Source organism: Nelusetta ayraudi, unplaced genomic scaffold (genome assembly GCF_046127955.1).
Source record: "Nelusetta ayraudi isolate G7.1 ecotype Tasmania unplaced genomic scaffold, CSIRO-AGI_Nayr_v1 ptg000132l, whole genome shotgun sequence".
Classification (NCBI taxonomy): Eukaryota; Metazoa; Chordata; class Actinopteri; order Tetraodontiformes; family Monacanthidae; genus Nelusetta; species Nelusetta ayraudi.
This window is the reverse complement of record NW_027466182.1, coordinates 327,599-344,085: the sequence shown is the minus strand read 5'-3', so window position 1 is coordinate 344,085 and position 16,487 is coordinate 327,599. Positions and strand designations below refer to the sequence as shown.

General features: G+C 48.7%; 1 protein-coding gene across 7 annotated transcripts in view; it reads right to left on the bottom strand.

The window, feature by feature from the left end:
* ctnnd2a (catenin (cadherin-associated protein), delta 2a) overlaps positions 1–16,487 on the bottom strand; it is a 234,538-nt gene that overhangs the window by 53,606 nt on the left and 164,445 nt on the right. For all 7 annotated transcript variants that reach the window (XM_076051063.1, XM_076051069.1, XM_076051062.1 and 4 more), the window contains 2 exons: positions 14,761–14,974; positions 4,074–4,260 (listed from right to left, as the gene is read on the bottom strand). In XM_076051063.1, the coding sequence (XP_075907178.1) occupies positions 4,074–4,260; positions 14,761–14,974 (401 nt within the window). The remainder of the gene's footprint in view (positions 1–4,073; positions 4,261–14,760; positions 14,975–16,487) is intronic.

Here is a 16,487-nt window from a genome sequence, read left to right as displayed (position 1 = left end):
TGGGATTGAGTCTCTGGCGGTGGGACCTGCTCCATCTCTCTTTTCCTCATTTCCTGCTATGTCCCTATAATAAAAGGCATCAAGTCCCAACGTGAAGACATCACACATTGTGTTATCAATGATATATTAACTCTGCGATAATAACTCTTTGGAGCCAGCAGACGATGAGAGCGGCTTTTAGCGACGTCGACTGCACCTTTGGGGCTTCCCTTTCAGAACCGCGCTCCTTTAATATCCGTTAAATTTACACCGCCGCCGTGAAAGATATCTGGGACAATACTCAATAATCAGAGCGGCGCGTGGCAATTAACGGGGGGGCTGCGCGCGCGAGGCAAAATATCTAAATCACTGAGTGACGGGTCAAAGCGCTCAAAGTGGAGGTTAGAACGGCCGGCGCTCCTGCTTTTATCGCCGCAATAGATAATCCATCGCCGACGTGAACGCAAACGTAGTTGTCCTATGAGGGGTGGCGACTGTTTTAAAAGACAACCCCGAAGGGATAATTGAGGAGGAGCACAGTTAAACGAACAAAAGAGGTCTATTGGAGTCACTCCGGAGCCACATAGCCGCTGTGACATGGACGTTTCTACAATGGGTGGCCTTTAAGACGAGATCTACCAAGTATCACATTGATCACGTCTTCTGTTTTTTTTTTTTTTTTTTGAGAGAGATGAGGGAAGTAATTTGCACACAGCGCGGTCCACAGAAAGATAGATGCGGTTCATTTGCCTAAACTGCGGACTTTGCTAAAACACATCGCGCTTAAAAGCACAATTTAATAGGCGGGCAAATTGCATGCGACGTGCAACCTTACGCTGCCCGAAAACAATTAGCATGTGCGCATGTTAATAGTCGCCAATCGCATTCAATCCAATTACACCAAACAACACGAGGCCGCAGCTTCTAATTACCGGAGTAACAGTAACACAATAAAAACACGCATAGCAATCGAGAGATCTGTGTATATGCAATGGCTAGCGATAAATCGGCGCCGTGCGCTTGCTTTGCTAACAAGCTTCTGTGCCCCTTCAAAGGCTCAAACGGAAGCCGAGGATGACGTACGACCCATTTTCACCCAGGTGAAAATGGGTTCTTTGGGTTCTTTTTGGGTTCTTTTTTCCTTTTCCTTTTAGCTTCTCGTTAGCTATGGCTTCCTACTGCAGCTCTAGAAGCCAAAACTAAAGACACACCGTTGCTATTTTTTTTCCCCAAGTGTAATAATATGATTAAAAAAAAATAATAAACCCAACCATTTCCATTCTATTATTCAACACGCACAAGCACGTCTGTCCGGCGCTTCTGTTTCTGCATTCATGTGGGAGGAGTGAGGGGGAGAGGGGGGGGGGACACAACGCTACAAAAGAAGCAATTCATCTGAACGCGCTAAACCTGGGAAGAAAAAAAAGACAAACGCCACAATCGCCGCTGACGACCGCTTCACTTCAGCTGCGGGCGAGTGAGAGGCTCCCTCTCCGACAGAGACACACAAACTCACACCAACACGCGCCGGCAGTGTTGCCTCACCGTTGGCTCAGAGTCAACAACCTGCGGGGAGGTAAGACAAGCAAGCCGAGTGAGGAAACAAGAATCCCCGCGTCTGGTTTTGAAAGAGCGGCGTGGGCGCGCGGGCTCTCCTTGGGTTTCTGGTCTGTGCATTTGCACATGCGTAGGCCGCCCCCCCCCACCCCTGAAAAAAACAAATATAAAAATAACACAAAAAATAGTTAGCTATGTCGCCATCTGTGTGGGCAAAACACGCACAAACGACGGAAAAAAACAACAACAACTTCTCCTGACACTGGGTTACACCGCTCGTAATGGGCAACTCCATCACGCCGGGCTCTCCCTGCATCCATTTGCACGCTCGGGTGGTCTTCCCGTGCACACTAGAGCGCGCGCGGGGAGGGGGAATGCCGCGCGCACGCCCGCGCGATGCGGCGGGAAAGGGATAACAAAGGTGAGGGGTCTGAAATTGAGCTGTGGTACGCGAGGCCTCAACGCCGTGGCCCCGGTGTCACTTTAACCCTGTTGTTAGCCTGACTCTTTTTTTTCTTTTTTTTTCTCTCTCTCTCTCTCTCTCTCTCCGCCGCTTGCGCTCCCTTCGCTCCAATCCCCTCAACTTTCGACCTCCTTTCACGGTTCCTTCAACTTTTCCGCCGGCATTTGTCTTCGGCTGCACTTTAAGATTTTTCCAATAAGTAAAACAGGAGACGCGAGCGAGACGAAAGACGCGGCCTCCACAGAGGGATTCTCCGCGACTGAATTATTGGAGTGACTTTTTTCCTGCTGGACGTACGAGAAACAAGATCGCCAACTAAAGCCTGTGCTTTGTAATGCAAGACGCACACCGGGCAATTGGAGGCGTGTGTGCGTAAGAGTATTTCAACACAACATTTCCTCATAGAATCAACATCAAAACATTCCACTGTCGACGACATAAAGCGGTTTTCCATTGCAAAATCCAACCTTTAAATGTGGGTTTAAACATAAGGGTACATTCCCAGGAAAGACGTGCAGGCTTAGGAGCATTTCCATTGCCCGCGTTTCACAAACGCACACAAAAATAATGCAGAGTCCCCCTAGCAAATGTGTAATAGTGGCATTTACCAAGCAGGCTTTCCTAAAACTGCCGCTTCAACGCAACAATCACAAAAAACACGAGCTTAACAAATCCAATTGGCTTTATTCAAAGTTCAAACTGATTCCAACCTGTGATCGCAGGAACGCCGTCGCGCTAACCGAGGCGTACCGTGCACGCCGCGCTCTGCCCGTGCTGCATCTTGAGCATCTTGGAAGCAGCCTCAGAAGGCGCCGGGAAGACCTTCAGTGGCTGCAGATAACCATTCGGAGCGGCCCGAGCGCAGTTCTGCAGAGCGAGCGGGGCCGAGGGTTAATGCGAGGGCTGCTGCTGCTTGATTGAGTATATAGCGCAGACGGCCAAGCGGACAAGGACTGCTTCTTTTTTTTTTTTTTTTTTTTTACCCCCACTCCTTTTCTAAACTGTGGAATTGGTGCGAAAGTGTGTGTACGCACTACGGGTAAAAACAGGGTCAAGCACCTGGAGCTCCTCTGCAAGCGGCCGCTACAGACACTAAAGGCCTGAATGGCAGTGGGACACAGGAGGCATTTGTGATGCACTGCAGGACGGCGATAATGGAAATGTTTCAATGTTGGAATGAAAAAAATCAGCTTTATGACTCAGCGACTTGGAAAAGGAATAATGGCGCACCAGCCACTCCCACAGCGCCCCCAGCTGGCCTGGAATGACATTACTGCCAGTCGGTGCGGGACGCCGTTTGGCAACGTTAAGGTTGAAAAACTACAAAGTGGTGCGTTCACGATGCGTCCCACCTGCCTAACTGTCAAGAATTCTCATAACACAGCGAAGGTTTTCTAGATCGGGTCACAATATGGGGTCGTATGACACTCTTAGCGCTTCTCTGTTAATGCTTCTGTTAACGAGCCAGTAAAAAATATTCTGCATACGTTTCAAAGTGATCCAATGGGATCTAATTAATTCTGCGGCCTTGTATTTTTCGCATTTTGGCAAGTTTTTAAGACCGAAATTTAAATTTTAATCTATAAATATTCAGTCTTCAAAAAAAAAAAAAAATCTATTTCTTTCTTTTTAAATTCAAATTTAGATGAAACAGATTCAGCCCCCTCTCTGCGGAGCGATAATTTCAAATGAATTCTTTCAGAGGTTTTTCCGCGCCGAGTGGACACCTCGGCGACCTCACCGAGCCGCACGCTGCCCCTCATCAATTCAAGCCTTTCCAACACTTCAGCCGCGCGGCGCCACAAAAACACCAAGTCTAGGAGAAATGAATGAGTGAAACACTCGGCGAATTGAAGGGGTCGTTGCCATGGTTATCACAATTTAGCACCGGCGAGGCGAGAGACGATGTGGACGAAAGTGGGGAGAAGTGCGGCAGACAAAGGGAGGCGGAGACGAGAGATTCCGAGTCCGCGTACTCAGTCAAAAAAAAAAACAACAAAAAAAAAACAATTCGGCCACGGCGAATCACAGCCAGCGTTGGGTGAGGGGGCGGAGGGGGGGCGTGGGGTCTCACCTGAGGCAGCCGGTGGCGTTGCGCAGCACCTGGGAGGTGTGGAGGTGGAGCTTGCGGTCGTCGTGGTGATTGGGGGAGGAGTCCCAGCTGGAGTGGGGGATGATGACGCTGTTGGTGAGCACGGCCAGCGCGTCCTGGATGATGGGCATCTTCAGGGCGTCGCACGACGACAGGTTCCACAGCACGCCTGCAACCGGACGGGGGGGGGGGAAAGGAAAACTTTTACTTGATCGCTGTCATTTCTTTGGTCCAAACGAGGCGGCTGACCAAATGTTCAACATCGTTCACGATAAATATGCTCGTCGCGCAATTGAGGCGTGAAAAATAAATCATCAACGCAGCGACTTTAAACAAGGCAACAAACGCAATGTAGACACGTTTGTCAGCTTCTCTCAACCTTCCGCGTGTCCAATGGCGTCCGTTTATCAGAGCGCAGACGACGCAGGACCTTCCGATTAACCGAAGGCCCGATGCGCAACGACGCCGACACCACCCAGGCCCGGTAATGAACGAAGTAATGAGGAGCGCCAAGGGCTGGCGGGCACCGAGGAGGAAAATTAACTCCTAAATTTTAACGCCTCTGAAAACGCCTCCCACTCCTTTCCGAGGGAATCTGGCACTGCGACTTACCTGATGATTGTGATATGTGATTTATTTTTTTTTTGTTTTGTTTGTTCCTTTTTTTGTCCCCGGGCAGGAGGCCAACTGCCCGAGCGAGCGGTGCATCATTTTTCACACAGTGTGCAGCGGAAGCGCACACGGCACACATGCATATGTAGAGGAATGCGGTCGATACGCCACAGCCATAAAGCCATGAGTCGGCGGAAAAACTCGCCGGTCTGTCTAAACAAAAGGCATTTTTTTCAATCACCTGCAAGGACACTTTGTGCATACAGATACGCGCAAGCACATAAACAAAAGCGCCACGCAATGCAGAGCAAGAATTCCAATGTTTTCTAACAAGAACACGTTGCGAGTCTCCAGGCAGCGACCGACCCTAGAAACAAGAAAAGTCTGTCCACGTTCTGTTTACTCCCCCTGTCTGGAAGTGTGCGCTCAGCGCTTCAAAAAAAAAAAAAAATCTGCCCTTAGTGATGTCACAAACAGATGAGAGTTGGCATTTTTTTTGATTTGCATCCAAGCAGACTGCACAAACGAACCAGGGTTCAATTAAACAGGCCTGGTGTGGACGCACCCAAAGCTTTTGCAGCTTTTTTTTTTTTTTTTTTTTTGCAATTATTCGTACAAGACTGCGACAGTGGAGCCCTGGGACGAGAAGGAAATGCATGTAAACAGCTGTAACATGTGAAACTCTAGTCAGGGGACCCATCCTTTAAAGGTCAAGTGTTGAAAGATTTGGAGAACTTGAAGAAGAAGAAACAGCGACATCAAGTGGATACATTTTTAACTGCAGCGCCTTTCTCGCCCCGTCCCCCTCCTGAGTTTGCCAGTGTGCTACGGTGGCCGGCGCACCCAAACCTGGATACCTCGTCCACGTTCTTCTTCGTCGGTTCATTTGAAGACGCGAGCAGTCACACCGATTGTAAAACACGCCGCCAGGCGGGTTGGATTTGTCCACACCAGGCTTCCTTAGAAATATGGCGGTGCAAGACGGCAGCTAACTGGGAGCAAGACCCTTGATTTATGTACATTATTATATACAGATAGGAGAGCCGTTCTAAGGGTAGGAAGACTATAATACTTTTATTGTACTGCAATCATACACTTTTATTAATGTATTTATGGGCAGTAAATTAAGCTTTTACCTATATAAAAGTCATAAATCAAGCCAGATATGACACACTGGACTTTTAAATCATTTAAAATTAAAATGATTTCTTTTTTTACCACTGAATTACCAGCGATGCGATTGAAACGTTTTGGGGAAAAAAAAAAAGAGGAGGAGGGAACGGTGGGAAGACGATGGGGGCGGGGGGACGGGAGGGAGCCGCAGGAGAGACGGTTGGCGAGGACACGGCGGCGGCGGCAGATTGAGACACAAAACACAGCGTGCGGGAAGGTCGCGACCTCACACAGATTTGCCGCCGGGCTGCGGGTTACACGGGCTCTCGGAGACAGAAGCCATTTGTTTTTGTTTGCACGCATTGCGCAAACCCCCGTCTGTTCGCGCTCTGCACCGCGGACGAGCGCCCCCGATCCTCCACGGCGGCGTTTCTCAACTGGTGGGCGGCGACCCAAAAGCGGGTCGCAGGGCTGTTTTGATTGAGTTGCGGCTTCATGGGCAGTTTTTAAGTCAAATTGAAAAACAAAAAACTATATATATAATTTTTTCATAGTGCGAGAGAGAGAGAGAGAAGATGTTTTATTCATTTATTCATTTTGCAGGACTCATAATTCAATCAATAATTCCAATAATTTATTTACTGTACACGACAGAATGTGGGCTAGCGTTTCATATTTGCGGAATAAATTTTTGAGTCCAGTGGAATAAATTTCGGTCACGACTTCATGAAAAGTAAAAAAAAAAAAAAAAAAAAAAACGAAACGGTTCTCAACCGGTGGAGAGCAGCTGCTGTACGACGGCTGCAGGTGAGACCCCGACTCTTCTGAGCGCTGAGCGAACGTAGCCAAAGGGCAGCCCGCCGCGCTAATAATCAGGGAGTAATTTTGCATCGCCCGCAGCGCTGCCAGTCTTCATGGTTTTGCATGTGCGCACGAGAGAAAAAAAAAAAACCGACAGGCAGAGCCGCCGGTGGGAGAAAAAAAGAACAAAAAAAAAAACCGACCAGAAGTAGTGCAGAAGATACGCGAAGAGGGAAAAGTGAATGAAGGAACGATTCAAAGGATGAGTGCCGGCGAAGGCCGAGGCGGAGACAAAAGAGACGGGGGGGTGCGGGGGGGGATGTGAGAAAAGTTGGTGACGAGACGAGACGCATCAAGGCGGACAATGATGTTTGTGTGAATGACAGAAAGAGAGACGGGAGGAGGTGGTAGAGGAAGAGGAGGAGGAGGAGGAGGAGGAGGGGGAGGAGGGGGGTGATAATAAAGTGACGACCTTGTGCCGCTGCTTGGCAGCAATCAAGCGCTCGCACTTAAGACCGCGTGCGCGAGTGGGAGTGTTGCAGCATTTGCCTTCCTTTTCACTCGTCGGCCTCTTGTTTCACATCTCGGCGTTTTTTTTTCCTCCTCCTTCTCCTCCTCCTCCTCTCAGTCGCTCTCTCTCCCTCTCTCTCTTTCTGACGCTCAACGTCCTTCTCGGCAAACTGAAAGAAAAGGCCCGGGCTTTTTTTTTTTGTTGTTGTTGCACGCAATGTCCAAAAAACGATTCACCCACACTTTTTTCTCTCGCAGAGTCGTGCCGCCGACTGTCGCGCTGATTTGCTTTGTTGCAACATTTGCCCCCCACACCCCACCCTCGCAAAGCCGCGATTGTTTTCGGTCTGTGATTGCAATCAAGTCGGAGCCGCGCTCGTCTCGCCGAGCCTCTGATGAGCTGACAGCAGGTTGTCGGCTCAGAAAAGGGGCACTGGGCTGCAAATGCCCGGGACTTTTTTTTTTTTTTTTCCGAAGGCCAGCAAACGAGCAGGCAAACAAACACAAATGTGAGCATGCAAAAAAAAAAAATTTAAAAATTTAAAAATTTTAAAAAATTTACATATAAAAGACACATACTGTGTAAAGACTAGGGCAGGCAAGTGAAAACTACGGCCCGGGGGCCACATGCAGCCCGTTAAGCTTTTTAATCCGGCTTGCCGAACTTGAAGAAATGATACTGATAATAAGTAAGTCATAAAATAGCTGTATTTCAACCATTATTCCAGTGTTTTAAGTCATTTCAATAAAGAGCGAAATACCGTGGGGCTTCAAAGACACACGTTTTGTCGTAACTTTGGTTTTGTTCATTTCCAGTTGACATCATAGACTACATGATATGTTTTCTACATACCCCTCGTGTGTATTTATAGGCTCCTCTGTCAAATTGTAGAACCCATTGTGGCCCAGCCAGCCAAAAAGTTTAGCCGCCGCTGGACTAAGGGGGGAAAAAACATTTAAAAAAATTTTGCAGCCTGATAATACCTGGCTAACATGCAAGTGGAATCGTATGTACAGACTTGGGGGGGGGGGGGGGGGACTTTGACCTTTATACACTGCTGCTATGCTATGACCACCTGAGTGGAAGAGTGGTTGTGTCTTGTAACGAGCTTCAGGACAGTTTAATGTCTCTTCGTGGATAAATAAAGTTCTATCTATCCATCTATCTATCTATGTATCTATCTAACTATCTATCTATCTATCTATCTATCTATCACAACACCATCCGGCAGTGTCCGTATAGCATTGTTTTTTTGCACCTCACTCTTGTCTCGTTTTAACTGACAAGCAGACAAACGGATCCAGTTTTGAAATCCTTATCAAGGCCGGTCCAGTCTCTCGGCGGACAGTCTCAGTGTCACACTTGCTCCAGAAACACAGATCTGTAACGCGTCACTCAGGCTGGCCCCGCTGCAGCTGACCACCCGGACGATGACATCATGCCACGGCAGGTATCACACACAGCACTGGCCTTGTTTCCTTCCTCTGGGCCTGTCTGAATTCCCCCCCCCCAACCCCCTTCCCCTCCTTCTGCCGAGCGGCTCCCTCAAGACACTTGACGGACAGTTTCCTCGGAGCTGGGTGGTTCGGGGGAAATGAGGAGATGATTGCATGAATTCATGAATAAATGAGCGTGTGACTTGTAAAAAGGGGTGTGTGTGTGTGTGTGGAGGGGGGGGGTGGGGGGGTGGGGGGTGAGTGACGCCTGTTAGGCCTCGAGTGCTGATGTTTTATTAAACAGCCTTCGCCCGAGCGACTCGGCGTGAATTAGTTGGCTGCGGGGGTCAGAACCTGGTGACAGGCGACGCCAAAGATGACAAATTGCCGGGCCCACGTGCCTCGCGACGGCAGTCCGAGAGCAGCAAAGAACAAAACAAACAAAGAGAAAAACAGAACAAAAAAAAAAGCCAGGATGGGGTTGCGGCGGAGGTCCGAACTCGTCGAGCGGTGACGCGGCAAACAATTGTAAAATCCTTGCAGGACAGTGGCATTTCCAAAAGCGCCGCAGCCAGTCGTCCCGGTGAAATTCCATGATTTCGACGGAGCGCTCTCCTCGGGCGGTCTTAAAAAGGTTACGCGCCCCGACTTAAATTAAACCCACCGGGCCACGCGCGGACAGTGGCGGAAGGCGCAGGCGCCGCCACCTGGAGCAGATAATTGTGCCTCCAAGACTTAAAAATGGAGACGCGCTGGATTTCACAGTTGAGAAGCGGAGCACTTTTTTTTCTCGGCCCGTTCACCTAAACTTTGAAATAGCAAACAGACAATAAAACGGCTCTTTGGCGTCACAGAATAAGATCGCATCAATTGGCAACAAACGTCCTCTCGAGTTTTTGGAATAAAAAAAAAAATAAAATAAAATAAATAAAAAAGATTTGAAAATTAAGTGCAACTCCGCAGTGATCGTGACGCACAACAACCAATCAGACTGAGGGCGCATTGGGTCCGTGGCGTCCGCCGCTGCCTTAAATTGGACCCCCCCCCCCCTCAAATCAAGATAGCATCTCCGATAGACACCCAAGGCCTTCGTATCGACCCCCCCCCCACCCCCAACACTGACGGCCCTCGTGGCCTTTTCTTATCTACCTCGTGCTGAGGTCCGCCGTGGGCCGAGTGAGCCGCAGCAAACCAATAGAGCTTGTTAAAATGTTCAGGAGAACGCCTGTTGGTCATGTGAATATGCGCTTTCTAATGTTTTGCCAGCGAGGAAAGAATGAGAGCCCTGTGACTGACAACAAGGGCTGAAACATGCGGCGTAATGAGCGGCGAGAAAACTCGCCCCCTGGGGCGCGCCGGCGCAGCATCACGCACCGCTGCTCCCGATAAACCTCTGGTGATCGCCGGCTGCCACTTCTCAGCCACCAATTAGCGACGAAGGCTACGCCCTGGGAGAAATGAAAACGGCGATACCATGACGCGCGGTCGAGGGGGTTGTTTATTTACTGCGCTAATTAGCCTCCGTCTTCTCAACTTGAGTTAAAGTTAAGGCGGACGGACGGGGTTTCGCTTTTTGGCTCTCCCCCCGAAAGGCTTCCCCCCGCTCTGAAAATTTTTTTTTTTTGATAGTCGCCTTCACACATGCAATTCTTTCAGAAGTGGCGAAACCCCTTCAAGATACAGTTTCCTTAATTTAGCTTTCGAGACGGCGACGAGCTGGACGACCCGGGAGACCTGAACTCAGTGATTGAAAAGTGAGAGTCTTTACAGACATGCAGCTAGCGCCACGGCTTTTCAGCACTGCGAATACTGAGGAAATCCAGAGATCAGGCGAAGCGAGTATTCAAAAGTCCTGCGGTTATTCTGACCTCCACCGTCTTACAGGAACAGGAGCGACGACAATAAGAAGATATCTTTATGCCATTCAGAGCTAAAAAACTAAATAAAATGATTTTTTGAAGTTATTCTGCATTTGTAGGTGAACCTGCCAAAACAAAACCTGGGAGGCGTCTGTTTGAATCTTCTCTTTATCTTCTGAAATCCAAACGCCGTTTGCGCCGTTTTAGCTTCATAGGTCGAGTTACAGCATTTGGCAGTTGGCAAGTGTGGCATGTAGGCATTGCATTGTTTGAACAACTCTTGCCAAAAGCCTTCGGGGACCTGATTAGCAATAGAATGCAAGGCATTTTTTTTTTTTTTTTTTTTAGACCTAATTGAAAAGGTTTCTCTTGGAGGTTTGCAACATGGATGATGAATTCATTCTAAACTCAAGAGCAGTGTAATCATGGACAAATTCCATGCGGACAAAAAAAAAAAAAAAAAAATCACCCCCCCCCCCCCCCACACACACACACATTTAATTACAATCGAGTCAATGGCCAGTGCAGCAGAAAAATGCAATTTAATACAATGCACTCTGTCGCTCTGTTTGCTCAGGAGAAACACTTAAAACACACGGCTAATCGAATTAGCGAGCAATTACGCGGCGGCGGCTTCAAGCGGTGAATTACAGCTCTGTGAGGCAAACGGAGACAGACTTCAAAAATGCGACCCGTGTGGCACAAGAGCGGTCGGAATACGGAGCTCTCGCGAGGCACGGGGGGGGGGGAGAGTTCACCGAGCCAGCAGCACCGGGAGGCCGGACGCAGCAGCAGCAGCACAATGACAGAAAGAGGAATGGCAGAAGTTCACCGCGCGTTCGTCTCTGCTTTGTGTCCACGGCGGCTATTTCTAAGAGTCGAAACACAGCAGAGCACGACCTGCATAACTTGCAACCGACTCCATCGTCAGGAATTCGTTATTTTCCTCAGCTCGGCGGCGGCGGCGGCATCCCTGTCATTACAATGTCACGCTGACATTTGAGCGTCATCGGCGTACGAAAACATGCCATTTCTTTGACGTTTGATTGGGGCAATGAAACGTTGCGCTCGCGAAAAAACATGTTTTTCCCCGCCTAGTTTTTTTTTTTATTATTTATTCCGCTTTCCGTCTGTCTAAGATACCAATCAGCTCCCTTCTGGATGTGATAAAACAAGAAAACAACAGCACTGAAAGCCTAAAAAAAGAAAAAAAGAGAGAAAATACAGGAAGGGAGAGCTGTTGGGATGGGCGCAGCACGAGCTGCGGTTTTATCAGGAGTGGATGACTTTGTTTTTTTTTTTGTTTTTTTTTTGGTACAACAAAAAATAAGCTCCAAGAACTGCTCTGTGAAAGTTTTGCTGAACACCTCATGATGACGCAATCTTTATCCGATTTCGGGCCCGTGGCGCAAGCAAGAAGAATTGAACTGCTGCAACCCGGTAGGCGCACGGATGCACGGATGAGCACACGAGCACACAAATGCACGCAGTGGAGATCATTTCCCCACAACCAGGAAGACAGGATCCGAATGGGTGCGACGCCATTCGGAACAACGACCAGCATAACCCACCTCTCTCTTCCGGGAAGGAAATTCCTTTCCGACTGGACCGGGGATCGGGATCAGAATCTTCCCATTGCCGTGTTTACGTGACGCATTTTTAACGTGATCGGGCCTTTGTTCCGATTATTTGCGCCCATGTAAACATAGCTACCGGGTCTAGTCTCGGAGAAAGTAATCACCTTCCTGTATCCGGACACACGTACACGAACTGCCATTCGCTCGCCATTTGAAGAGAGGTTCCAAAGTTGTCATTTCGTCCCGCTGTCATTCAACGGCTTGGCAGTGGTGTCAGTGGCAGTGAAAAGGTCGTAGAAAGGGGGTGATTTCCTCTCCCTTCCTCCCTTCCTCTCTTCCTCCAACAGAAGGACACAATAATCCTTTCTGGCTTGCCGCCTGTCAGCGTCCTCCTGGGTTTTCTTGTCCCGTGTGTGTGTGTGTGTGTGTGTGTGTGTGTGTGTGTGTGAGTGGTGGAGAAGGGTCGGGGGACAGATCCTTCGCTGTCTGGGCGCGGGCATCCACTTGAAGACGACCTTTGCTCCCTTTGCTCAAGAGCATCGCTTGCCAGGAGTCAAAAAAAAAAAAAAAAAAAAAAAAAGACCAAAGGCTCCGCTTTTATCTGCATGCGCATTGTGCTTCCCGAACGCGTACGGACGGACACGTGTGATGCGCTTTTATCTCCGGCAGCGTCCGTTGCTCTTGTGTGGAGAGCGAACGCGTCTCTCTTATCTCGCCGGGCTAACCCCGCCGCAACAAAGAGCGCTTTTGTCCGAGCGAAGGGAGGCAGAGCGCCGGGCCGCCGATACAAGCGCAGATACCCGCCGTCCGGCTCAGACGCCAGGCGAGTCTCGGGGAAAAAAAGAAAAAAAAAGAAGAAAAAAAAAACACACACATGAAAGGCCAGCATGCATATGGATCGAGGTGGGAAGCGGAGGGCGAGGGGAGGAGAGCTGGCAGCCAGAGAACGAGGGTGGAAGGGAGAGAAGGGAGGTTTGATTTTCTGCAGATTCTTTTTCTCCCTCGGTTTGATTGTTTCTTTTTTTTTGTTTGTTATGTTTCGGCTAAAGCTTTTAAAGGGTGTCGTATCAACAACGCCACTCCGGTAATTACTCGCTGTCGGATCAATAAACGTTTTTTTTGCAGTGGGAAAAAGCATATTACTAGAATTGTTTTGTTTGTTTGTTTGTTTGTTTTTTTGCAACAGCAGCACCACTGACGCAAGGGAGAGTCATACAAAAGGGAGTCGAGCTGCCTCTGAATTTCACACCAGGGCATAAAAATTAATATGATGGTAATGAAAAGAACGAAAATGACGCCAATCAAAGTGAGATCGTGTCGGGACAAATTTCACAATGTCTGACAGACGCTAGCAAACAAGCACTGCATACACAAAAAGACAAAGGAAACAGACGAGGAGCTTTCCGTGTGCTGCAGGGTCAGCGGTCCAAGACTTTGTGTGCGTGTGGATGCGAGGGCAAACCGCAGAGAAAAGGCTTAAACTTGTGAAAAATACACGAGTGGATGAGAACTCAATGTTTATCTTTTTTTTTTTTTTCTTCCTTGTGGATTTTATGAGCATTAACAGAATTTGAACCGTGTTAATTTTGACGGCAAAATTCGATTTAGTTTTAGTCATAATTTAATCGTCTAAATCGTTTCAGTTGAGGAAATATCACAATCATTTTAGTCGACTGAAGTTACAGTAGATTTAGGGTTAGGGTTAGGTGAGTGAGGCTGTGCATTCTGATGACCTCCACGCCCCCGAGGTGGCGCCTCTGCATGTGTGTGCGCAGAGGTACAGAGTGCAGCAGCACTGAAGCGGCCTCGGGAAGAATATTAAATCCTTGCAGGGGGGGGGGGTCCATAATGCAAACCATTTCAGAGGATCGAATCATATCAGCTCATGTTGCCCGGGTGGCTGTTAAAATTGAATCGATACATCTTTTGCAGTTTCTTCTGCTCGCTCTTTTTTTTCGAAGTCTTCTTTTTTTTTCTTTTTTCTTTTTTTTATTTGGAGCGAGCGTTTCGGAAAAACATGCACCGTTACGTCCGAGGCGCACGCTGGGCCTCCCGTGTCTTCACGCCGCAGCGGATGTGTTATACTGTCAATGCCTCGGAAGGTAGTAAGAAAAATATTAAGACCTGTCAGCTAGCTGGGAACGATTTTAAATGAATCTTAGAAAAAAAAAAAAAAAGACTTTTTTTTTTTAGAGCTAAAGTTAGAAAAGTTAGGGGCCGCTTTGCATCCCGTCCTGTGGTCTTGTTTTACATAACATTCACGGCGGGAAACACGTTAATGAACAAACTCTGGGTCAAAGGACAGATTTGGCTCCTCGTCTTTTACTGAGTGCAAAATGTGAAAAACGCCCCGCCTCAAATCAAACCATTCGTTTACCAAGAACTTGATCACTGTTTTGAGTTGAACTGATTAAAAGTCACAGGTGTCAGCGCTCGTAATTGCATCCGCCAACGGAGAATAAATGACATGAAATGAGACACACCAACGTTTTCTGTTGTCTTTCCGAGGGCACGCTTTTGCATGATTGGCCTCGCAGAACCACATGTTTGCAGGTTTGATATGAAACGGCAGAGGTCTGGCATGGCTGAGGTCATCAAACCTGCACATTTTGGATACTGCACGGACACGCATGAACGTGCACAAGCTCACACGCAATTTACAACTCTTCCCCCCCCGAGGCTGCAGCAGCGGAGTTGTGATTAAAAAGAAATGAATAAATAAAACAAGCGCAGCAGCAGCAGCAGCAGCATCTGCCGTACCTGTGACCAGCTCCCTGATCTCCACGTCGCCGGTCTTCCTCAGCAGGCGCACCAGGGCCGGGATCCCGCCGCAGTTCTTCAGCGCCACCTTGTTCTCGTCGTTGGCTTTGCCGTACACCAGGTTCCTCAGGGCTCCGCAGGCGCTCCGGTGCACCTCGCTCATGCGGTGGTCCAGCAGGTCCACCAGCAGGGGGATGCCGCCCTGTTTGCGGATCTGCGGGGGCGAGGAAGACATAAAGGAGAAACAGTAGTTTGAATAAATTCCCAATTTGCAGGATCTCTTGCGCCACAGATTATTCCTCTCCATCGTTAGTCGACTTAAATTTGTTTGTGTGTGTGTGCGTGGGAGGGAGGCTGTACTATATGTGCCAGTCCTGCCTATCAGATTAATAACCCAATATTTGCTAATTAAACATTCTGTGACACAGCTAATGACTGTACTTTGACAAAATGACACTTAATTACAGAGACGAGGGGAGGAAGAGAGCCGCGTCTCCAGCTCTGCTCATAATCCAGAACAGTGACGACGCACTCGCACTCACACACATATATATATATATATGAACTGTGTATATTTTATATTACATATATTAATAGATTTAATTGCCTGTCTGCTGTGCCGTCATCCTGCTTTTAAAAGCTTCTCGAGCTACACGTTCTGCCGAGGTCTGTCTGTGCGCTGCACTACCAGCTCGTTCATAAGGCATTGCAATGCACTCTCAATGCGTTATGCAACAGCTCTTCACAGGGAGCGTTCCAACTTTGACAGGCAACCAGCTGTTTCCTCGCCGCGCGCGTGTAACCTCCCTTTGTGCCACGGCCCCGCTTTCGCCCTTTTTTTTTTCCCGGGAAGTTAAAACTTCCCCAGCAGCAGCAGCGAGAGCGCCGAGCCTTTTAGATCAGGAAGTCTTCGCATTGCTCCCTGGGAATGGATAATCATTAGCTTTTTTTTTTTTTTTTTTGGCCGAGCTTTTAGCATAAACACACAGAGGAGAGTGAAAAAATAAATAAATAAAAAAAAAATGCAGTCAGCGCCAGACTTATTGTTATATACTTATACGGCGTTAAAAAGCAATGCAGGCAGGGCCGTTAACGCGGCGGGGACCGGCGACGACGACGAGGAGGGCATGGCCGCGCTTGCACATTACGGCAGTCGCGTGGCGGCGTGGCACATAATGCCCTCCCCACGGCGTGACACATTGTTCTCGGTGCCTTTTAAAAACCCTCCCGCCAAGCGCCGCCGCCGCGGGGCCCTTCATCAACCTCGGGGGGGTCAAGGAGTTTAAGGCAGCCCGCGTTTAGTCCCATCGACGGGGGTGCGGCGCTAATCACCGCCGGCTGCTGTGATCACCGCCAGGCTGGTTGCGGCGTGGCTAAGAGCAACTGGTGTGTGTGTGTGTGTGCGTGCATGCGTCTGCTTTTTAACACTTTCATCCAATCTCTGATGCGGGGCAACAGGGAGGTTCAGTCAGCCAGACAGCTGGAATAAGCTGTTATTCTACTGCGTTACTCTTGCTTGTATTTTTGTCCTCCTCTGTGTTCCTCCAGATGGGTTCCTAAACTTTTCCACGCCATGGCCTCTCCCCCCCAAACAGCATTAGCTTCTGGCTGGGGACTTCCTTGGCAAACCAACAGACGATGCTACGGAATATGTAAAGAAACACCAACTTTTAATAAGAATTCTATCAACCGCCACACTGAGAATCATGGCCATTTTTCTGCATGGC